The sequence below is a fragment of the Mastigoproctus giganteus genome, chromosome 7, assembly GCF_048544385.1.
Source record: "Mastigoproctus giganteus isolate SK-2022 chromosome 7, ASM4854438v1, whole genome shotgun sequence".
NCBI classification, from domain to species: domain Eukaryota; kingdom Metazoa; phylum Arthropoda; class Arachnida; order Uropygi; family Thelyphonidae; genus Mastigoproctus; species Mastigoproctus giganteus.
This window is the reverse complement of record NC_143581.1, coordinates 127,935,677-127,961,044: the sequence shown is the minus strand read 5'-3', so window position 1 is coordinate 127,961,044 and position 25,368 is coordinate 127,935,677. Positions and strand designations below refer to the sequence as shown.

General features: G+C 40.6%; 1 protein-coding gene across 1 annotated transcript in view; it reads right to left on the bottom strand.

Annotated features, from left to right (window-relative positions):
- LOC150083189 (glypican-6-like) overlaps nt 1-25,368 on the bottom strand; it is a 303,750-nt gene that overhangs the window by 86,417 nt on the left and 191,965 nt on the right. Inside the window, exon 8 of the mRNA XM_090378424.1 lies at nt 498-652. Coding sequence (XP_090234550.1) covers nt 498-652 — 155 coding nt within the window. The remainder of the gene's footprint in view (nt 1-497; nt 653-25,368) is intronic.

Sequence of the window (25,368 nt, the reverse complement as noted above, 5' to 3'; positions counted from 1 at the left end):
TTTTTTTTTCATTGTTTCCACAGGAAATAGAGCTTTGGTTAGATATATTAATTAACAAATGGGTTGAGTTTTCAGAACTGGCTATTTTCATTAATCATATAAGTAGTATATGAATTAAATTTATTCATAATGTACATAAAGATACTTATGAAATCCATAATCAAATAACTTCTATATTTCTGTTCAGTATATCCAGCAGAATCATGACCGTTCATTATTTATAAAATTTTAATATTAAAATATATTTCACAGTGGTATGTTTATAGGAAGGTTAAAGTTACACATCCACTGTAGAATTTAAACCTGTTTCACATTAAGAATGGCTTCATTTTCTCTCAGATCTTTAGTGTGCTTAACCTCTATTCCTAAATAAGGGAGAAGGATGCCACAAAGCAAGAAGACAAAATTTAAAAAAAATTATGTATGGAAAAACAAGTAAATAATTTTTTGTATATACAAAACTTATTAAAAATTAAGACTGCATTCACACAACTTACAAGTTTTTTGAAGATCGTAAATACCATCAAAAGCACTGTACAATTCGGCCGTAATATGTTTCAGAATCAAAACTGCATGCATGGAGTTACTCTCATCTTTGTAGAACGTATTCCTATTGCTTGCATTTATTGAGATTTCAGCAGTATCTTCATGGCTAAAAAATAAGTATAGGATATACACATGATTGTGCAAACACAGCACAGAACCATTGGTAGAACAAAAAAAGAAAAATGTGATGCCACTACATGTCTTGGTTTCCCACTGAAATAGGGATAAAAACAATAGGTGGATCAAAGCCACTCACTTGGCCTTCCAGTCTGTACTAATGAAATGGAAGAGAAGGCCAAATGAGTGACCTTGAAGTGCCACTGTTTTCTCCCTACTGGAGATGTTAAAACACTGTTAAAACTTACCCATTCCACTAAAGCTCAGTGTGCAAAACACACTCTTAACACATTTGGATGGAGAACCAGTTTTAATGGCAAGAATTTACCATTCAGTATACTACTAACCATGGTTTATTAAGGAGAAACAATTGTAATGTATGGTGAAAGCATGCACTCCAGTAGCAGATAAAATTCAATTTGTTTCAGTGCAGTATACTCTGAAACAGCCTTCTGAAAATAAAGAGAAACATCATTCATTGAAAAATAACAATGCCAGCAAATAAGAATGATTGTTTGTAGTCATGGTTGACTAACAAATAATCATTTAACGAATAAGTGGTGTAGCAAGAAAAGTAACTCTTCAATAAACACACTACAGACAACTTAGTTGCACAAGCATGTAGTGGAACCAGAGTTTTGGATTTTACTGTATTGTTTACATATAATTTCAAAAAACCACCATATGCTATTTTAACAACATACATACTAACTGAATAAAAGATGTTTTTTGATAACTTTTTTAATTTTCAACCAAGAATGTCAGACAAAGAGTTTATATATAAGGAAGGAGGAGGAGAAAAGGAGATGACTTTTGCCTACCTTTCATACTGACTTGCCTAGATGATGAAGTTAATGTCATATTTGTAAATGTCTTCCTAATTTATTAATAATATTTTAAATCTTAACCTTTATATGCAAGTAACTGTCAAAAGAGCTAAACCTTCTAAAATAACTGCTGAAATTACTTTAATTTAGTTATTTCAATTAGAATACACAAAATACCCTTTTTGCCTGAAACAAATTTTTATATTTTTATTATCACAGCATAAATCTGTAAGTATTCACATAATCCTGTGACAAAGACATGAAAAGGAAAAATCTGAAGAGACAATGAAATGACACACTTGAAGAAGACTAAAACAGATAACTTTTAAAAATTATTTAATTGAAATGTCTACTAATATAAATTTAAATGTTCTGTATTTCTATTGTGAATAACTTTTAATCTGAGAATATTGCAACAAATTTATTGTTATTAATAGTAGTATATGATGCAAGAAAGATACTTCTACATCAGCAAAAAAAAGCCAACTTTCCCCTTCACCTGTCTGTCCAACTCTAAGAGTTTATCTAGTTCTACTCTGAATTTATTCAAACTACTTGCTTCCACCAGATGAGTTTCTTCTAACAATCAACCACCTTCTAAATGAAAGCATATTTCTGCACATCCGGCCTGCAACCATCATTCCTCAATTTGAATTTATGATCCACATGTGTGTGTGTGTGTGTGTGTGTGTGTGTGTGTGTGTGTGTGGTTTGAGCAAGATGAAGGATTCCATCAGCACTGAACTTACTCAATCTGTTCAAGGCTTTAAACACCTCAATCAGAACTTCTTGCCAGGTGTCTCAATCAGATCTCATTGCAGGCCTCCAGACACTGCAATTTGCAAGACTGAAGCCTTTTCCTGACAAGGTAACCCCTTTTGCACACCTCATTACACACCTTCTCTGAAACTGTTCCAACAGATCCATGTCCTTCTTAAAATGAGGCTTCCATGTCTGTATGTAGTACTCAACCTGTAACCTAACCATTGCCTTATACAATGGCATAATCACCTCCTTATCCCTGCTGGCAAAATTCATGTATATCATTGATAAAAACCCCATGGGCCAGACCTGTCTGCACCACAGAAAACTTCCTATTTGACCGCACAATTACCCCAGTTCTTTTTCATTCTCCATTGCCATGAGTATGGTACCACACAGTTGGTACATTAACCAGCAGCTTTAATCTGGGTTCACTGCTTGCTTCTCATATAAAGTACTTTGCATTTGTAAAAGTTATACTTCAACTGCCATTTCTCAGCCCATCTGCCTAATTTTTCTACATCTTGTTGCAGTAGCTTACCTTGATTACTATTAACCATCCTTCCAACTTGGTATCATCTGAAACTTATATATTAAGCCTGATATCAACAACAACTGGCCCAGCATTGAATTATGAGGGGGACTGAGGAATTTATTGTAGCTTAAACACAGAGCGTACAGATAAAGCAGAAATATATGAGCTTTCGGCTATATGGTAGCCTTCGTCAGAATTAAAATACATGAATGGCAGTTGGAATGAAGATGTGCACTGCCAGGTGCGTGAGACGCGAGGTTTAATTGTTTGTTGACGTCTGTGGCTGTGACGCATGATGACGTGGCCAGCGCTTGTCCAATGACAGAACTACTGACTCTGTGATCGGGTTGACTTGGTAACCACTGTTCCTGTTTAAGGATTTATCCGAAGATTTTATATTTAATGATTCCAACCAGGTACGCTTTAGGTAATGGTGGGATCTGTCTACCACCACGACATCGCGGTGTGGGTCGATGTCGTGGTGGGTTGTCCAGACATGTTCGGCGATAGCTGAGTGTTCTATATCCGCTAAACGGATCGCTCTTTTGTGCTCCGAGAGACGTTTCTCGAGTCGACGTCCAGTCTCTCCGAAGTAGCAGCTAGTGCAGTCACGGCAAGAGATGCGGTAGACTAAACCGCTCTGCAGAAGGGTGGGGACAGGTGTTTTCACGTTGGAAATGAAAGAACGCAGTTTCCTGCCTGGGAGCTGGATGCACTTTATTCCGTGCGTTCTCAGGATTCTGCCGATCTGTTGTGACAGGTTGGGGTAGTATGGGATGAATGCCCTTGTGGATGGCTCGTCACTGTTGGTGTTGTAGCTGGTCGTCACGATGTCACGTGTCTGTAGATCACACCTGTCGAGGACGTCAATGGGGTAGCCACACCTCGTAAGGTCTACTTTGACCCTAGTGACCTCTTTGCGTCTTTCATCAGCGGAGCTGGAGTGTGTCCAGGCGCGAGTAAGCAAGGTTCGGGCCGTGGAGAGGAGGTGGCCTCGCGCGTGTGCTGACCGGAAGTTGGTAAACTGGCCAGCACACATGGGCTTACGATAAACTGTAGTCCTCAGGTATGTGCCTTCACGTCGGACAAGTGTGTCTAAGTATGGTAAAGAGTTGTTCGACTCCAGCTCAATCGTGAATTTTATGAAGGGCGATAGTGAGTTGAGGTATGATAGAAGTCGCTGACCTGAGTCTCTAGGGATGACCACGAACACATCGTCAACATAGCGACACCAAAAGGCGATGTGATCAGGTGCGTGTGCAAACGCACGTCCCTCTAACTCCTCCATCACGATGTTTGCTGTGACTGAGCTGACCGGGGAACCCATGGCCGTGCCATGTATCTGCTGGTAGACTGAGTCATTAAATATGATCGCACCCCCTGTTAAGCACAGTCTGAGGGCGGTGGAAATGTCATCGGGTGTGAGACCAGTTCTTTCGTTGAGGGACTACATTTTCGTTGAGGACTGGACTACAATTTAATTAACAATGAAATTGTTAATTAAATTGTATTTAAACGGAAATCATGACCCAGACTAGAGCTGTGAAGCAAAAATTACAGACTAGTGAGAGTGCTGTGGCTCGGGGGAGAAATGAAGGGGCGATTCTCCAATGCATCACAGTCTCAAAAAATGTGTGAAATGTGAAATGTTTGCCAACCTTACTAAAGCAGGACATGATCTAGCCAAGGAGGATGCCTTCGTGTGTGCTAGGTGTCTGGAATGTCAAGAAATTAGGTGCCAACTCAGCGTTCTGATGGGTGTCTATGAGAGCTTGAGTTGTAGGGTAAATGCCCTCAAAGAAATAAATATGAGGGCCCATCAGGCTCTCAGTTGCCCAGCTCAACGACAGAGCTCACTCTTATGCGTCAGGCAACACAGAGGCAATCTCCAAGGCAGAAGGCGCTGGTCCCAAAGGAACTAGTTATTGTTGGTGATCCTATTGTCAATGAGATGGGGAATATACTATGCAAGAAGGATAGGTGGAACAGGACCAGGGTATGTCTGCCTGAAAAGATGATATACATGCTCATATATCATCTTTTCAGGGCACAAAAGGTGATATTGTTGTACACGTTGGAACTAATGACATTAAGAGTAAGAGATCTGCAGATTTACTCAACAAGTACAGGTGAATGTTGAAAAAAAGTCGCGAGTTAGGGTTGAATGTGAAAATGTCTGCAATTCTGCCCAGACATGATAGGAGGAAGTATATGATGAGAGCCTTGTCAATCAATCAGGCCCTGGAGAGATTGTGCAAGGCTCAAGGGATAGAATTTTTTTTCAGCCTTGTCTGTGCTTGTTGACAGGAGAGACTGCTTCTACAGGGATGGGATACACTTAAATAGAAAAGGTGCAAGAATATTTGCTGATGCTATTAAGGCGGTATTAGGTGGAATGGAAAACTGCTAGCGTGGGAAGATACACAGACTAAAAGGATAACAGTGGCCGCAGGCAGAGGCAAAAGTGATTCTTGCACTACTTCCATTAGAATGGGCAGCAGACTGGAAAGCAGGGTAATGGAGATTTCCAGGAGTGCTGGGAGTAATAGTGGAACAAGTAAATACATGGGCTGCATTAGGGTGGCTAGGAGCAGGAACAGGTGCATGTATACTTGCATGTACACCAATGCTAGGAGTATAGTTAATAAATTTGATGAGCTTGAAGTGCTAGACAAGACCTCAAACGCAGATATTGTTGGGATATCAGACATGGTGTCACACAGATATAAGCAGTGCAGAATTGGAATTTGGGGAGTACAATGTGTACAGGAAGGAAGGAGAGGTTATGCTGTTAGTTAAGAAACACATAAAATCTAAGGAAGTGTGTCCAATTGATGTTGGTGGACAATGCAGTGTTGAGTCTGTTTGGTGTGAAATAAGCACTAGGAAAGGAAAAATGAGAGTACGTGTGTGTTATAGGCCAAATGAATCTAATGAGCAATTGTGCAGAGAAATAAAGAGTGGGCCAGTAAATCAGAATGACTTATAATGGGAGATTTTAACTTTCCAGATATTGAATGGAACTTGTGAGTTGGTCACTTGCACACAAGCAAGACTCTTGTGAATTTATTGGATGACTGTTTTCTACAGCAACATGTTCGAGAGGCAACCAGAGGGAGTAATACTCTTGATCTGATTATCAGTAGTGATTTTTGTGCATTAAGAATCTGCAGATAAAGGAACCACTGGGCGACAGTTATCACAATGCAATGATGTGGAAATTATTTAAAGATTTAACTATCATCAAGGCTAAAGGGAAGGGCTTTTGTTTTGATAAAGGTGACTACAGAGGTCTAAGACAGTTTTTAAATTCTGTACAGTGCAATCAACTGATAATGTTACCAACAGAGAATTCTAAATGGGAAGCCTTAAGGGACTTAATTTTGGACGCTACTAGGCTTTTCATTCCAAATAAGAAATACTGTTCAAGGTTTAGGCCTAAATGGATGTCAGATGAATTAATTAGGCTAGTGGCAGAGAAGAAGAATGTATGGGATGCATATAACGTATAAGGTGACACACAGAAGCCTATGGCAGGTATAAACTATTCTGTAATCAAATCACAAGTGAGGTTAGGCAGATTATGAGAAATCTTTGGTAAAGGATGCAAATAAAAACAGCAAGGAGTTCTTTACTTATGTAAACTCTAGAAGGAAAGGGCTGAATTAGATTGGACCACTTAACATAGATGGGTTGACTATTGATGATCATGCTCAGGTGGCTGATAAAGTGAATGAGTATTTTGCATCTACACATGAGAAGTTATTCAATGAGGGAAGTGCCAGAAGTTCATCAAACACTAAGAGGGAGGTAAGTGATTTTGTAATAACTGAGAGCAAAGTGGAGGAGAAATTGTTGAAGTTAAACATAAGGAAGGCACCTGGGGTGGATGGGATTTGTCCAGTTATATTAAAGGAGGCAGCAAAGGAAGTAAGCAAACCCTTAGCCATAATTATGATAGCTTCCTTGGACTCAGGGGAGGTCCCCATGGACTGGAGGTGTGCAAATGTACCACCAATTCACAAAGCAGATTCAAAAGGTGACACAAGTAACTACAGACCTATTAGTTTAACTTGTGTTCTGGGGAAAATAATGGAATCACTGGTTAAAGAAGCATTGCAGGATCATCTAGACAAGATAATAGTTAAGACACAGCATGGGAACAAGTCAGACAAGCCTCCCGACCAATTTGATTGGTTACTATGGTGTGGGCAGGAGCAGCAGTCAATAGCACACGCTTCTTGCTTAGACCGGAGTTCGAGCCCATGACCATCAAATACAGAGGATGTGGAAAGGTCAGGGAATGACCACCGCATATCCTCAGAGCAATATGGCCTTAGTTGCTAATGCTCCTAAAAAAACCAAATAACAACAACAACAACTATGATGTGGTAACAAAGGAACTGAATGCCAAAAATAATTTTGCAGATACAGGAACCACTAGGTGGCGGTGATCACAATGTGCTGAAGTGGGATTTACTCAAGAAGGTAACTACCATCAGGGGTAAAGGGAAGGGTTATTGCTTTCGTAAAGGCGACTACGATGGTCTGAGACAGTATTTAAATTCTATACAGTGGGAGAACTGATGATGTTACCAACAGCAAAATCAAAATGGGAAGCATTCAAAGAAATTATCTTGGAAGCTACTAGGCTTTACATACCAATTAAGAAATATTTTTCAAGGTTCAGGCCTAAATGGATGTCAGATGAAATAATGAGACATATGGAAGAGAAGAAAAATGCATGGGATACATATAAATTAACATGTGACACAGAAGCCTATGATAGATAAAAGTTGATCTGTAACCAAGTTACAAAGGAGCTTAGGCAGGCAAAGGCAGATTACGAGAAATCTTTGGCAAGGGTTGCAGAGAAAAACAGCAAGGAGTCCTTTACTTATGTAAACTCTAGAAGGAAGGGGATGAATCAGATTGGTCCACTTGATATCGATGGTTCAACTGTTCATGATCCTGCTCAAATAGCTAACAAATTAAATCAATATTTTGCATATACATCCACACATGAGGAGTTATTCAGCGAGGGGAATGCCAGAGGTGTATTCAACTCTAGCAGTAAGCTACAGAATCTTGAAATAAGTTACAGCTGACAGTTACAGGCTCCGCAAAAACGATAAGTGTTTGCCTTTTATTTACATGATTGTTGTTTTATATTGTACTTAATACGTAGTCATATAGTTATAGTTACGCTGGTTATTTTTTATTTTAATTTAGATAAAGAGTTTTTGTGGATTTTACTTACGATAGGTAAAACCGTTATTTTTGTTCGATTTTTGTAGCCATTGTTTTTGTATATAGGGAATTCAAAGTTTTTGTAGGGAATTCAAAGTTTTTAATTGAGGTAGCTAGGTAGCTCTAACGCATAATTATATAGTAATACGCTTCACTGTTTCTATTTCATAGTTTCTATTCAAATACTACTGACATTTAATTTATTGATTTTATTAATTTAAACTACCATGCCCCGAACTAGAGCAGCAAAGCAACGGGCACAAAGTGGCAGGAGTGTTGTGACTCGGGGGAGAACTGAGGGGGGCGATTCTCCAACGCGTCACAGCCTAAAAAAATGTACAACTTGTGAAATGTTTGCCGAACTCTCTGGAACGGAACATGATATTGCCATGGGGGATGTCTTTGTGTGTGCGCGATGTAAGGAGTGTAAGGAAATCAGGCGACAACTCAGCGTTGTTATGGGCCTATATGAGAGTTTGAAGGACAGGGTGGATGCCCTCGAAGGAAATAAATTGAGGGGCCCATCAAGCTCTCAGCTGCCCACATCAACGCCAGAGCGTGCACTTGGTCATCACGCAACACAGCGGCAACCCCCAAGGCAGAATGCGCTGGTCCCACAGGAACTATTAGTTGTTGGTGACTCTATTGTCAGGGAAACGGGGAACATGCTATGTAAAATGGATAGGTGGAACAGGACCAGGGTATGTCTGCCAGGGGCAAAGGTTGATGACGTTGTAGAGCGGATATCATCTTTCAAGGGCACAAAAGGTGATATAGTTGTACACGTTGGCACTAATGATATTAAGAGTAGGAGACCGGCAGAATTACTCAACAAGTACAGGTCACTGTTGAAAAAAAGCCGAGAATTAGGGTTGAATTTAAAAGTGTCTGCAATTCTGCCCAGACACGATAGGAGGGATTATATGATGAGAGCCTTGTCGATCAATTCGGCCCTGGAAAGATTGTGCAAGGCTCAAGGGGTAGAATTTTTTTCAGCCTGGACTGTACTTGTTAACAGGAGAGATTGCTTCTACAGGGATGGGATACACTTAAATAGAAAGGGTGCAAGAATATTTGCTGATGCTATCGAGGCAGTGTTAGGTGGGTCGGAAAACTGCTAGTTTGGGGGGATACAAAGACTAATAGTTTAACAGTAACCGCAGGCAGAGGTGAAGGTGATTCTTGCACAACTTCTATTAGAATAAGAAGCGACCTGGAGCGAGGGGTGTTGGGGGTTTCAGGGACGGATGGCAGTCATCCTGGAATAGTTGGGTATATGGGATGTGTTAGGGTAACGAGGAATAGGCATAGGAGCATGTATGCTTGCATGTATACCAATGCTAGAAGTATAGTAAATAAATTTGATGAATTTGAAGTGTTGGTCAAGACATCAAAGGCGGATATTGTTGGGATAGCAGAGACGTGGTGTCACAAAGATATAAGGAATGCAGAACTGGAATTTGGGGAGTACAATGTGTACAGAAAGGATAGACAGGACAGAAAGGGAGGAGGTGTTATGCTGTTAATTAAGAAAAACATAAAATCAAGAGAAGTGCATCCAGTTGATATAGATGGACAGTGCACTGTTGAGTCAGTTTGGTGTGACATAAGCACTGCAAAAGCAAAAATAAGAGTAGGAGTGTGTTATAGGCCTAATGACTCGAATGAGTACAATGAACAATTGTACAGAGAAATAGAGTGGGCCAGTAAATCAGAATGTCTTATAATGGGGGATTTTAACTTCCCAGATATTGACTGGAACTTGTGGGTTGGTCACTCACACACTAGTCAGACTTTTGTGGATTTATTGGATGATTGTTTTCTGCAGCAGCATGTTCGAGAGGCAACCAGAGAAAGTAATACTCTTGATCTGGTTATCAGCAGTGATCATTCGTGTATTAAGAATTTGCAGATAAAGGAACCACTAGGTGGCAGTGATCACAGTGTGCTGAAGTGGGATTTACTCAAAGAGGTAACTACCGTCAGGGGTAAAGGAAAGGGTTTTTGCTTCCGTAAAGGGGAGTACAGTGGTCTCAGACAGTTTTTAAATTCTGTACAGTGGGATCGACTGACGATGTTCCAAACAGTAAATTCTAAGTGGGAAGCATTCAAGGAATTAATCGTGGAAGCTACTAGACTTTTCATACCGATGAAGAAATATTGTTCAAGGTTTAGGCCTAAATGGTTATCAAATGAACTAATGAGACTCGTGACAGAGAAGAAAAATGCATGGGATGCATATAAATTATCAGGCGACGCAGAAGCCTGTAGCAGATATAAGCTAGTCTGTAATCAGGTCACAAAGGAGGTTCGGCAGGCAAAGGCGGATTACGAGAAATCTTTGGCAAAAGATGCTAAGAAAAACAGCAAGGATTTCTTTACTTATATAAACTCTAAAAGGAAGGGGCTGAATATGATTGGTGCACTTGACATCGATGGTTCGACTGTTGATGATCCTGCTCAGATAGCAAACAAACTGAATGAGTATTTTGCATCTACATTCACACGTGAGGAATCATTACAGTTTGAAAATGGAAGAAGGTTATCAAATTGTAGCAGTGTGCTTAATGATTTTGTAATAACTGAGAGCAAAGTGGAGGAGAAATTGTTGAAGTTAAACATAAGAAAGGCACCTGGGGCGGATGGGATCTATCCAGTTATATTAAAGGAGGCGGCAAAGCAACTAAGCAAACCCTTAGCCATAATTATGAGAGCATCCTTGGACTCAGGAGAGGTTCCCACGGACTGGAGATGTGCAAATGTATCCCCAATTCACTAAGGAGGTTCGAAGGGTGACACGAATAATTACAGACCAGTTAGTTTAACTTCTGTTCCGGGTAAAATAATGGAGTCACTGGTTAAAGATGCATTGCAGGATCATCTAGACAAGACTGCAGCAATAATTCAGACACAGCATGGGTTTGTTAAGGGAAAGTCTTGTCTGACAAATTTGATTGGTTATTATGATGTGGTCACAAAGGAACTGGATGCAAAAAATAATTTTGATATCATATACTTGGATTTCAGGAAAGCTTTTGACACTGTTGCGCATGGAAGACTACTGTACAAATTGGAGCAGAATGGTATTAAGGGTAAGTTGCTGCAATGGATAAAAGGATGGTTAAGTGGGAGAAGACAGAGGGTGGTAATCAATGGGTGCTGCTCTTCGTGGACTAATGTTATTAGTGGAGTACCACAGGGTTCGGTGTTGGGGCCACTGTTGTTTTGTATATTTATCAATGATATTGATGAAGGTATATCAGGCTTAATGTCGAAGTTTGCAGATGACACGAAGGTTGGCAGGGTTGTTAATGACAGTAATGGCAGTGTGCTACTGCAACAGGATCTAGATAATTTGGGCAGATGGGCTAAGAAGTGGCAACTGAAGTTTAACCTTGACAAATGCAAAGTACTGCATATGGGTAGAAGTAACCCCAGAGAAACGTACCAACTGTGTGGTACTACACTTAAGGTGGTAGAAAATGAAAAAGACCTGGGAGTAATTGTGCAGTCAGATATGAAGTTTTCTGAGCAATGTAGACAGGCTGCTAGGGCAGGTCATGGGGTTTTGTCAATGATATATAGGAATTTTGCTAGCAGGGAAAAGGAGGTGATTGTCCCTCTGTATAAGGCAATGGTCAGGCCACGTCTTGAGTACTGCGTACAGGTCTGGAGGCCTCATTTTAGGAAGGATGTAGATTTGCTTGAGCGTGTACAGAGAAGAGCAACACGATTGGTGAGGGGAATGAAGGGATCCTCTTACCAAGAGAGGCTTAAGTTCTGCAAATTGCAGTGGCTGGAGACTAGGCACCTGCGCGGTGATCTGATTGAAGTCTATAAGGCCTTGAATGGGTTGAGCACGCTGAATTCTGATGGGATCCTCCCACTTGTTCAGAATACGAACCTACGGGGACATAAGTTCAAATTAAGAAAGGATAGATGTAGAATAGATGTGCGGAAATTTGCCTTTAGCCAGCGGGTTGTTAATTGCTGGAACAAACTTCCATCTGTCGTTGTGGAAGTTGATAGGTTAAATAAATTTAAGGAGGAACTGGACAGGCAATTGGAGGGTATGGTGTGATTTTTATTTATTATTTTTTTTTTTGGCTGATGCTGCATAAGCTCCTACACTGCTTTCTTGCATCAAGTGCCACTACTACTACTACTACTACTAACACAAGAAAGGCACCTGGGGTGGATGGGATCTATCCAGTTATATTAAAGGAGGCAGCAAAGGAAGTAGGCAATCCATTAGCCATAATTATGAGAGCTTCCTTGGACTCAGGGTAGGTACCCACAGACTGGAGATATGCAAATGTGACCCCAATTCACAAAGGAGGATCAAAGGTTGACACAAGTAATTATAGACCTGTGAGTTTAACTTCTGTTCCAGGAAAATTAATTGAAGCACTGGTTAAAGAAGCACTGCAGGATCATCTTGACAAGAATTCAGTTATAGCTCAGACACAGCATGGTTTTGTTAAGGGAAGCTCTTGGCTGACCAATTTGATTGGATACTATGATGTAGTCATAAAAGAATTGGATGCAGGGAATAACTTTGATATTATATATTTGGATCTTAGAAAGGTTTTTGATACTGTTGCACATGGAAGACTGCTGCACAAATTGTAGCAGTGTGGCATTGGTGGCAAATTATTGCTATGGATAAAGGGATGGTTGAGTGGCAGAAGACAGAGAGTGGTAATTAATGGACACTGCTCATCGTGGACTAATGTTATTAGTGGAGTCCCTCAGGGCTCAGTGTTGGGTCCATTGTTGTTTTCTGTATTTATAAATAATATTGATGATGGTATATCAAGCTTAATGTCCAAGTTTGCAGACGATACAAAGGTTGGCAGGGTTGCTAAGGATGCTACTGACGCTACGCTGCTGGAACAGGATCTGGAAAGGTTGGGCAGATGGGCTGAGAGGTGGCAAATGATGTTTAACATCGACAAATGTAAAGTACTACAAATGGAAAACAGCAACCCCAGAGCAACGTATCAACTCTGTGGTACTACACTGACAGTGGCAGAGAATGAAAAGGACCTGGGGGTAATTGTGAAAGCAGATATGAAGTTCTCTGAGCAGTGCAGACGCGCTGCAAGAGTAGCTCATGATGTCTTATCAATGATATACAGGAATTTTTCTAGCAGGGTGATTATTCACTTGTATAAGACAATGGTCAGGCCGCACCTAGAGTACTGTATACAGGTTTGGAGGCCTCATTTCAAGAAGAATGTAGAGATGCTGAAACGAGTACAGAGAAGGTCAACAAGGTTAGTGAACGGAACGAAGGGTTGCTCTTACGAAGAAAGGCTTAAGTTTTGCAAATTACAATGTCTTTGGACTAGGCACCGGTGAGGTGATCTGATAGAGGTGTACAAAGCCTTGAATGGTTTGAGCATGCTCAATGCTGATGGGATACTGCCTCTTGCTCAGAATAATCACCTGAGAGGGCATAAATTCAAATTGAGGAAAGACAGATGTAGGATAGATGTGCGGAAATGTGCCTTTAGCCAGTGTAGTTGGTTGGTGGAACAGACGTCCATCCCTTGTTGTGGAAGTTGATAGCCTAAATAAATTTAAGGCTCAGCTATACAGGTATTTCGAACGAACGGAGGGGGGAAGTGAGGGTTTTTTTTTTTTTTGGCTGATGCTGCATAAGCTTGCTTTCTTGCATCATATGCCTCTACTAATGCTAATGCTAATAGCAAACACTTCTTGCTTAGAGCGGGATTCGAACCCATGACCACCAAATACGGAGGATGTGGAAAGGTCAGGGAATGACCACCGCATATCCTCAGAGCAATATGGCCTTAGTTGCTAATGCTCCTAAAAAATCAAATAACAACAACAACTATGATGTGGTAACAAAGGAACTGAATGCCAAAAATAATTTTGATATCATATACTTGGATTTCAGGAAAGCTTTTGATACTGTTGCACATGGAAGACTGCTGTACAAATTGGAGAGGTATGGCATCAAGGGTAAGCTGCTACAATGGATAAAGGGATGGTTGAGCGGAAGACAACAGAGTGGTAATCAATGGACACTGCTCTTCGTGGACAAATGTTATTAGTGGAGTTCCCCAGGGTTTGGTGTTGGGCCCATTGTTGTTTTGCGTATTTATCAATGATACTGATGAAGGTATATCAAGTTTAATGTCCAAGTTTGGAGATGATACAAAGATTGGCAGGGTTGTTAACGACAGTAATGACAGTATGCTACTCCAATTGGATCTAGGTAAGTTGGGAAAATGGGCTGAGAAGTGGCAACTGGAGTTTAACATTGGCAAATGCAAAATACTGTATATGGGTATTCCATTTAAGAAACAGAACCTCCAGTATGCCACCCAGGCAATTGCCAATCTGCGCAAAAGTCTTAATCTTTTGTTTTATTGCAATTTTATTTGTGTGATTTATCATCACTGCAATAGTTATCAGGCCAAAATTATTCTAAACATTTCTGTTGATTAAATAGATCGTTATATCGGTCTTTAGCCTGTGGTCACACAGAGATAAGCAAATATCCCGTGTGACCACAGTTACCGCCCCTTCCTTGTGGAGGAAGACCTCTACTCATATGGCGGTTAAAATTTTAAACCATAATAAAATTGTAGTCTCACACCGAGTCTCTCTCCAAGCACAGCACAATCTCTAATCATAATCTGTTCTTCTTCGATTTAAGGCCATTGCCTTTTCATATTCGGGACAAGTATGGTCTACAGCATTATGTTCTGCTATCTGTTTTCTACGTTTGCAATTTATACAACAAGGTGGCTTTTCTTTGTTCACACAATCTTTATAGGAATGTCCTTCGGTGGAACAATGTCCGCAGAACGCTTTCATTTTACAGGACTTTGCAATATGGCCAAAAGTCATGCATCTGTAACACTGGGTTACCGTGACAATGTCACGGACCCGACAGGCAGACCAATTGACGAACACTTTTCCTTTTCTGATCAACTGTTTATGGACAGGACCTGCTATCTGCACTATCCAGTTATTCAAATTCTTGCTCTTTGCTTTGTTCACAGATATCACGTTGAAACTTTCTTGGAATACTTAGCATTAGCATTAGCATTAGTAGAGGCATTTGATGCAAGGAAGCAAGCTTATGCAGCATCAGCCAAAAAAAAAAAAAAAAAAAACCACTTCCACTTCACCCCTCTGTTCGTTCAAAATACCTGTCCAGCTGAGCCTTAAACTTATTTAGGCTATCAACCTCCACCACAAGGGATGGAAGTCTGTTCCACCAACCAACCACCCGCTGGCTAAATGCAAGTTTCCGCACATCTATCCTACATCTGTCTTTCCTCAATTTGAATTTATGCCCTCTCAGGTGATTATTCTGAGCTAGAGGAAGAATCCCATCAGCATTGAGCATGCTTAAACCATTCAAGGCTTTATACACCTCTATCAGATCACCTCGCTGGTGCCTAGTCTCCAGACACTGTAATTTGCAAAACTTAAGCCTTTCTTCGTAAGAGCACCCCTTTGTTCCATTCACTAATCTTGTTGCCCTTCTCTGTACTCGTTCCAGCAGCTCTACATCCTTCTTGAAATGAGGCCTCCAAACCTGTATACAGTACTCTAGGTGTGGCCTGACCATTGCCTTATACAATGGAATAATCACCTCCTTATCCCTGCTGGAAAAATTCTTGTATATCATTGACAATACTCCATGAGCTACTCTTGCAGCCCGTCTGCACTGTCCGGGAGAACTTCATATCTGCCTGCACAATCACCCCCAAGTCCCTTTCATTCTCTACCACTGTCAGTGTAGTACCACAGAGTTGATACGTTGCTCTGGGGTTGCTGTTTCCCATGTGTAGTACTTTACATTTGTCAATGTTAAACTTCATTTGCCACCTCTCAGCCCATCTGCTCAAGATTTCCAGATCCTGTTGCAGCAGTGTAGTGTCAGTAGTGTCCTTGACAACCCTGCCAACCTTTGTATCATCTGCAAACTTGGACATTAAGCTTGATATACCATCATCAATATCATTTATAAATACAGAAAACAATAATGGACCCAACACTGAGCCCTGAGGGACTCCACTAATAACATTAGTCCACGATGAGCAGTGTCCATTGATTACCACTCTCTGTCTTCTCCCACTCAACCACCCCTTTATCCATAGCAGCAATTTGCCTCCAATGTCACACTGCTCCAATTTGTGTAGCAGTCTTCCATGTGCAACAGTATCAAAAGCCTTTCTAAGATCCAAGTATACAACATCAAAGTCATTCCCCGCATCCAGCCCCTCTGCGACCGCACCACAGCACCCAATCAAGTTGGTCAGGCAAGACCCCCCCCAACAAAACCACGCTGTGCCCGAGCTACAACTGAAGTCCTGTCCAAACGATCCCGCAGCGCCTCCCCAACCAGTGCCTCCACCAACCTTCCCGGAACAGAAGCCAAACTCACAGGTCCATAGTCACCTGCGTCAGCCCTTGATCCCCCCCTGCGAACCGGGGCCACACCCGCACACCTCCAGTCCACGGGCACCCCCCCCCCGAGTCCAAGGAAGCTCCCACAACCACGGCCAAGGGTCCGCCCACTTCCCCCGCTGCCCCCCCCAATACAACTGGACAGATCCCATCCACCCCGGGCGCCTTTCCCGCGCCTATCCCCAACAGCCCCCCCTCCACCCCACTCCCAGCCACTCCAAGACTCTGCAGCTCACCGCCAGAGCCGAAAACACCTCTGGCACTCCCCCCGCTGAACAACTCCTCATGTGCGAATGAGGATGCAAAACATTCATTCACTTTGTCCGCCACCCGAGCAGGATCATCAACAGCCGACCCATCAACATCAAGTGGACCAATCCGACCCATCCCCCCCCTCCAGAGCCCACACAAGCAAAGAACCCCCCGCTGCCCCTCCCCGCATCCCCCGCCAAGGACCTCCCGCAATCCGCCCTCGCCCGCCCAACCCCCCCCGCAACCCGGCCGCACACCAACCTGCATCCACCACAGGCCCCTGCGCCATGTGCCAATCTGCAAGCATCCCATGCATTCCCCCTCTCTGCCACACGCCTCATCAGCCCATCCGACATCCATCCCGGCCCAAACCCTGAACAACACTTCCCAGTTGGTACGCAAAGCCCAGCAGCTTCCAAGACACGCCCCCTGAACGCTTCCCACCCCGAACCCGCTGTTGGTAACATCATCAGCCGGTCCCACTGTACAGAACTCAAACACTGTCCCAGTCCATCGCAGTCGCCCCCACGGAAGCAACAACCCCTCCCCCTACCCCTAATGGCAGCCACCTCCCTGAGCAAATCCCACCCCAGCACACTGCGACCACCGCCACCCAGTGGCCCACCCATCTGCAGACCCCCAATGCATGAAGAACCACTGCTGACAACCAAATCAAGAGCACTACTCCCTCTAGCTGCCTCCCGAACACGCTGATGCAGAAAACAATCATCCAATAAATCCACAAAAGCCCCGCCAGTGTGCGAGCAACCAGCCCCCAAATTCCAGCCAACATCCGGGAAATCAAAATCTCCCACTACAAGACTCTCCGATTCACTGGCCCACTCCACCCCCCTGCACAGCTCCCTACCATACTTCTTGGTTTACTCCATAATCTTTCAAGTTCTTAATCCATAATTGTTCTTTCAATTCATCTTTATTCACATCTAGTTCCACATTGTAAATCAAAACTTTAGGATTTCGCTTCTGTACCTTTTCTACACACGATTTTAGTTCTTTAAACTTTGGACAATCAGCGAGCATATCTATATCTTTTTCTGACTCTACTTCAAGGACGATCTTCTTATACAGAACAGTTCTTAGATTTTGGACTTTAACATTCTGTAGTTCAGGTCTCACATTTCTAATTAGATCTTTTTTAATATCTTCACTACATTTATGTTTACTGTTCTTGGTAGTAATAATTGCTACCCTGGGTTTTGCAGCACACTTTTCTTTTACCACCGTAGCATATTCCTTTTTATTTTGTTCTTGAGTATCTTTCTTTTCAGCCCTACTCACTTGTAGGTCTATCTCCAACTTTACTATAACCATTTCTAGATCATCCCATATTTCCATAATCTTGGTTGCTACATTGCCCGTTACTCAATGTTCTCTTTGTAATAGGAGAGCCCTTAATCTCTCTCGTGCCTCCACTATTTTTTCTAACCCAGTTACCACAGGTCCTTGTCCTGAACTTTTTATCATAGAGTTCAACAACTTCTTCATACTATGTATCATTTCTAATTTCTTTTCTGGTGTCCAAATCTCTTGCTTTCCCTTTTTAGAAGCTGTATCCTGTGGTGTCCCAGAACCTTCAGGAACTATTTCTTCCACTTCTTCCTGAACCTCAGAGTTTCCACTCTCTGAATCTTCTGAATCACTATCCGCTTTCATCTCAATATGTGCTTTTTTCTTGGAAAGAGAGCCAGCGCTCGACTTTTTTACCGAACATATTAAAAGGCTGTAATTGCCAACTATTTACAACTTTAACTTTACAATACAAAATACAATTTTAAACCAAATTCGCTCTGCCCCACCAACTCAATACCCGTTTAGCCGGTTAGGGGGATAAACCCCTAACCGCTCACCCCAGACGTCGAGAACGTAGGGCAGCTAGTCTATGCACTTCGTGCAACAGAAAACTTGAAACGTAACAAATCAATAAAGAAATTTCAATCAAACTTCACTAATTACACTTCTGATAAGTCACTTAGTCAAGTCCCCAAGATTAGCCCCTGGGGCACTGTATATGGGTAGCAATAACTGAAGAGAAACATGCCAACTGGGTGGTACTACATTCAGGGAAGTGGAAAGTGAAAAAGACCTGGGATTAATTGTGCAGCCAAATATGAAGTTCGCTGAGCAGTGAAGACGAGCTACCAGGGCAGGTCATGGAGTCTTGTCAATGATAGCATTAGCACTAGTAGAGACATTTGATGCAAGAAAGCAAGCTTATACAGCATCAGCCAAAAAAAAAATAAATAAATAAATAAATAAATAAATAATAAATAAATAAATAAAAAATAACCACTTCCACTTCACCCCTCTGTTCGTTCGAAATACCTGTCCAGCTGAGCCTTAAATTTATTTAGGCTATCAACTTCCATGACAAGGGATGGAAGTCTATTCCACCAACCAACCACCCGCTGGCTAAAGGCAAATTTCCTCACATCTATCCTACATCTGTCTTTTCTCAATTTGAATTTATGCCCTCTCAGGTGATTATTCTGAGCAAGAGGAAAAATCCCATCAGCATTGAGCATGCTGAAACTATTCAAGGCTTTATACACCTCTATCAGATCACCTCGCTGGTGCCTAGTCCCCAGACACTGTAATTTGCAAAACTTAAGCCTTTCTTCGTAAGAGCATCCCTTTGTTCCATTCACTAATCTTGCTGCCCTTCTCTGTACTCATTCCAGCATCTCTACATCCTTCTTGAAATGAGGCCTCCAGATCAGTATACAGTACTCTAGGTGTAGCCTGACCATTTCCCTATACAAGGGAATAATCACCTCCTTATCCCTGCTAGAAAAATTCCTATATATCATCGACAATACACCATGAGCTACTTTTGCAGCCCATCTACACTGCTCAGAAAACTCCATATCTGCCTGTACAACCACCCCCAGGTCCCTTTCATTCTCTACCACTGTCAGTGTAGTACCACAGAGTTGATACGTTGCTCTTGGGTTGCTGTTTCCCATATGTAGTAATTTACATTTGTCAATGTTAAACTTCATTTGCCACCTCTCAGCCCATCTGCTCATCCTTTCCAGATCCTCTTGCAGTAGCATAGTGTCAGTAGTGTCCTTGACAACCCTGCCAACCTTCATATCATCTGCAAACTTGGACATTAAGCTTGATATACCATTATCAGTATCATTTATAAATACAGAAAACAATAATGGACCCAATACTGAACCCTGAGGGACTCCACTAATAACATTAGTCCACGAGGAGCAGTGTCCATTGATTACCACTCTCAGTCTTCTCCCCCTCAACCACCCCTTTATCCATAGCAGCAATTTGCCTCCAATGCCACACTGCTCCAATTTGTGTAGCAGTCTTCCATGTGCAACAGTATCAAAACCCTTTCTAAGATCCAAATATATAATATCAAAGTTATTCCCTGCATCCAGTTCTTTTGTGACTACATCATAGTACATCATAGCATCCAATCAAATTGGTCAGGCAAGACCTGCCCTTAACAAAACCATGCTGCGTCTGAGCTATAACTGAATTCTTGTCTAGATGATCCTGCAGTGCTTCTTTAACCAGTGCCTCCATTAATTTACCTGGAACAGAAGTTAAACTAACAGGTCTATAATTACTTGTATCGCCCTTTGATCCTCCTTTGTGAATTGGGGTCACATTTGCACATCTCCAGTCCATGGGTACTTCCCCTGAGTCCAAGGAAGCTCTCATAATTATGGCTAAGGGTTTGCTTACTTCCTTTGCTGCCTCCTTAAATATAACTGGATAGATCCCATCCACCCCAGGTGCCTTTCTTGTATTTATCTTCAACAATTTCTCCTCCACTAACTCTCAGTTATTACAAGATTATCTAGCTTACTGCCAGAGTTGAATTCGCCTCGCTGAATAACTCCTCTTGTGTGAATGTCGATGCAAAATATTCATTCAGTTTGTTAGCTACCTGAGCAGGATCATCAACAGATGACCCATCGATATCAAGTGGACCAATCTGATTCATCCCTTCCTTCTAGAGTTTACATAAGTAAAGAACTGTTTGCTGTTTTTCTTTGCATCCCTTGACAAAGATTTCTCGTAATCTGCCTTTGCCTACCTAAGTTCCTTTGTAACTTGTATCTATCATAGGCTTCTGTTTCACGTGTTAATTTGTATGTATCCCATGCATTTTTCTTCTCTGCCATATGTCTCATTAGTTCATCTGACATCCACTTAGGCCTAAACCTTGAACAATATTTCTTAGTTGGTATGTAAAGCCTAGTAGCTTCCAAGATAAGTTCTTTGAATGCTTCCCATTTTGAATTTCCTGTTGGTAACATCATCAGTTGGTCCCACTGTATAGAATTTAAATACTGTCTCAGACCATCGTAGTCACCTTTACAAAAGCAATAACCCTTCCCTTTACCCCTAATGGTAGTTACCTCTTTGAGTAAATCCCACTTCAACACACTATGATCACTGCCACCTAGTGGTTCATTTACCTGGAGATTCTTAATGCATGAAGAATCACTACTGATAATCAAATCAAGAGTATTACTCCCTCTAGTTGCTTCCCGAACATGCTGATGTAGAAAACAATCATCCAATAAATCCACAAAAGCCTTGCTAGTGTGTGAGTGACCAGCCCCCAAATTCCAGTCAATATCTGGGAAATTAAATTCCCCCATTATAAGACTCTCTGATTTACTGGCCCACTCTATTTCTCTGTATAGTTTCTTATTATACTCATCAGAGTCATTAGGCCTATAGCACACTCCTACTCTCAATTTTGATCTCCCAATGCTTATCTCACACCAAACTGACTCGATATACTTGATATACAGGTGACTCCCACTTAACGCTGATAATTCGTTCCGGAAAAACAGAGTGCTAAGTGAATCCGCTCTAAACGAGCACTGCATTCCCATAAGGTAACATATGTATTTGTAAGTTGCGGTCAGTGCCATAGGATTTTCCTAATCAATAATAAACGGTAGTGAAAAGATGCACAAATATTGGTCAAAATATTTAATATTCAAATATTTGTACATATAAAATATTCTTTATTACATACATATATAATCATGTGGTAACTACTTACGTATCAAAATTGATTTTAATTGATGAATTTAATCATGAAAAATGTGTCGATTTTTGGATTGAACTTTGGCCCTCTTCCAAATAAACTAAAAGGGGTATTAATTTTAAATCCCCCGCAGCATTACCACCCAACAATAAAGTCAACCGATGCTTCGCCGCTTTGAAACCTGGCACGTGTTTTTCTTCTTTCAGTATGAAACTTCTTTTAGGCATTCATTTCCACAGAAGTCCTGCTTCATCTATGTTAAAAACTTGTTGAGAAGTATAACACATAATAACCTTCTTCAATAATTTTAACAAGTTTCGAGATCTTTAACAAGGAAACTTTCGGCTCCTTGATCTGCACTTGCAGCTTCTCTGTGGATTTTAAATCTATTCAACCAACCCTTACCAGTTTTAAATGGTTCCACACTTTTTTTTTTTTTGTAGGTGAGTTTTCTTCAGATAATCATATTGGCTAATCTCTTTTTCTCTCTCTTTTTTTTTTTTTATAATATTTAACTTAACTGAATTCTGCATTGGATATTATCTTCAATAAAATTAGTTAAAGTCTTTCCATTTCAATCCTAATAGCCGGCCTAAGTGGAACAGCTATCTTTCCCGCTGCTAAAATTAATTCTTTATTTTTTTATAATTGTTCTTACAGTTAAATTTGCAATCCTAAATTATGGCACACATCCGCTTGTCGTTGACCACAATTGATTCGCTTCAAAACGTCTAATTTAATTTTCAAATTCAGTCTTTTTCTTACATTTATAGTCTTCATACTGCACCTAGACGTTGTTGCTTTTTCATTCCTATCGGCCATTATTAACTCTTTGAAAATGTAACTGCGTTGGTTGCATTAATTATGATACAATGTTCAAGAAAACTGTCCATTACGCACAATGTCTAATACTGTACTGAGTGATGACTAGACTTCGGATAAATGCATATAACGCAAATATTACAAGCAATATACTTGATCAGTTTTTAAAATGTTGATCTCGGAACTATGTAACAAGTCACTGTACTGCAATTAAATTAGCGTGCAAGAAAATTTCATTGAGTGTGGGAAAATTTTTCAAGTTGGCGTGGGAAACATTTTCATGCTGTTTTGCTATTCATTTTCAAGCTATTCACTCCATCAAATGAAACGATTTCGTTAAATATGCCAAAAATGCAATCTGTAAAAGAGTGTTATAGTGATCTGTGACAGCGTTATAGTCAGATACGGGTTATAATATAAGAACAGCTTTATAGCGAATCAGCGTAAAGCAAACGGCGTTATAACGGGGACCTGCTGTATAGGAATTTTGCTAGCAGGGACAGGGAGATGATAATCCTGTTATACAAGGCAATGGTCAGGCCACACCTAGAGTACTGTGTACAGGCCTGGAGGCCTCATTTTAGGAAGGATGGTGAGTTGTTAGAATGAGTACAAAGAAGGGTAACAAGATTGGTGAGGGGAATAAAGGGATGCTCTTACCAAGAAAACAAGGGGGTGCGCTTACTTGTTCTGCAAATTGCAGCACCTGGAGAGTAGGTACCTGCGAGGTGATCTGATTGAGGTGTATAAGGCCTTGAATGGGTTGAGCAAGCTGAATGCTGATGGGATTCTTCGTCTTGCTCAGACTAAGAACCTGAGGGGGGACAGTTTCAAATTGAGGAAATATAGTTATAGAACAGATGTGCGAAAATTTTTCTTTAACCAGCAGGTATTTGATTGGTGGAACAGGCTTCCATCTTTTGTTGTGGAAGCTAATAGCCTAAATAAATTTAAGGCCGAGCTGGACAGGCATTTGGAATGAATGGTGGGGTGAAATGGGAGGATTTTTTTTTTTTTTTTGGCTGATGCTGCATAAGCTTGCTTTTTTGCATTGTATGCCTCTACTAATCCTAATAACTTTAGTCCAAGAAAAGCAGTTCTCATCAATAATCCTCCCTCTGTCTTCTCCCACTCAACCATCCCTTTGTCCATAGCAGCAACTTGCCCTTAATACCATACTGCTCCAATTTGTACAGCAGTGTCCCATGTGCAACAGTATCAAAAGTCTTCCTGAAATTCAAATATATGATATCAAAATTATTTTTTGCGTATCAAGCTCCTTTGTAAGATCAACACAGAAAAAGGCATCTAACAAGGAGGCACACTCTTCCCAAAACTATTTTCTGCCTGTTTAGAAGAAATTTTTTGCAAGCTAAATTTGGATAATAAAGGATTCAAGATAAATGAAGATTACCTGAATTACTTATGATTTACAGATGATATCATTCTCTTTGCCAATGATCTGGAAGAACTGCAACAAAACATTAAAGAACTGCAGAATGAAAGCAAGAAGTTCAGTTTGAATGTGGATATCAGCTTATGTTTAATAAATTTACTACAAAATCATGGCTAATGGAAAAGATCTAGAAGAATTGGATAGGTATGTTTACCTTGGACAAGATTTTTCAACAGAGGGAAACATCATGATGGATATTGAATGACACATAAAACTGGGATGCAAGAATTTGGAAAGCTTAATACAGACTTCAAGACAAATGTGCCACTCTGTTTCAAATTAAAAGTTTTTGATCAATGTATCCTCCCTGTCCTAACATATAGTTGTGAAACATGGACATCGAATGATAATTTTGAACATAACCAAAAGAAATTGAAAAATATGTGCATAGATTCGCCAACCAAGAATGGTCTGTGACATGATTGAAAGAACAAAGTACTTAAAATGGAAATGGGTAGTTCACATATCAAGACTGATGATAGATGGACCAAACAAATTTTGGAATGGATACACGACTCTAAATGCCAAAGAAACAAGACCAAAGATGAGCTGGATCGATGAAATCGTGAAATTTGTCGACGTACAATGGCAACAGAAAGCACAAGACCATAGTTACTAGAAATATGAGCCCTTCATCCTGTAATGGATTGACAATGGCTGAAGATGATGACGAATACAAAAACAGATAGGAAAAATAGAATGAATTTTTATTCTTACAATTTAAGCTGCTCTATATAGCAGCTCTTTTCAAATAAATTTTCTTGACAATAATTTAGTGGTAATTGAAGTGCACTCCTCACTATCAAGTTTTTCTGACCTGTAAATGTTTTCATAAGCAAGAATTCCTTAGGATATGAAAAATATTATGAATCGCTGATTTAAATAATATAAAGTAATGTGTTTATACTGTTTATAATGTATGCTTGTAATACACTTTTAATATTTCTAATATTGTTATTTAAAATAGTATTATAATATCTATAAACTCTCTGGAATTACTATGCTGTGAAGGAAACAACTATATATTACTCTATGGCAATTAAAGATTCTATTCTATTTCTATACTTATAAATTTCCCTGATGTCAACTATGCCAAAATAAAAGTCTTTAATCAGGCTAAGTTTGGTCATATAAGATACTAATGTAAAATCAGTGTGTAATTTTCAAACTGAGATATCACATCAGTTTGAAAAATCTCACAGGGTCGTTTTCGTAGGTTCCAGAATGTCTGTTCCCTTTGTGGTTCCTTTCAAGGGACTTAAAGCCAACAGTTCTTCAAAAACTTTAAGTT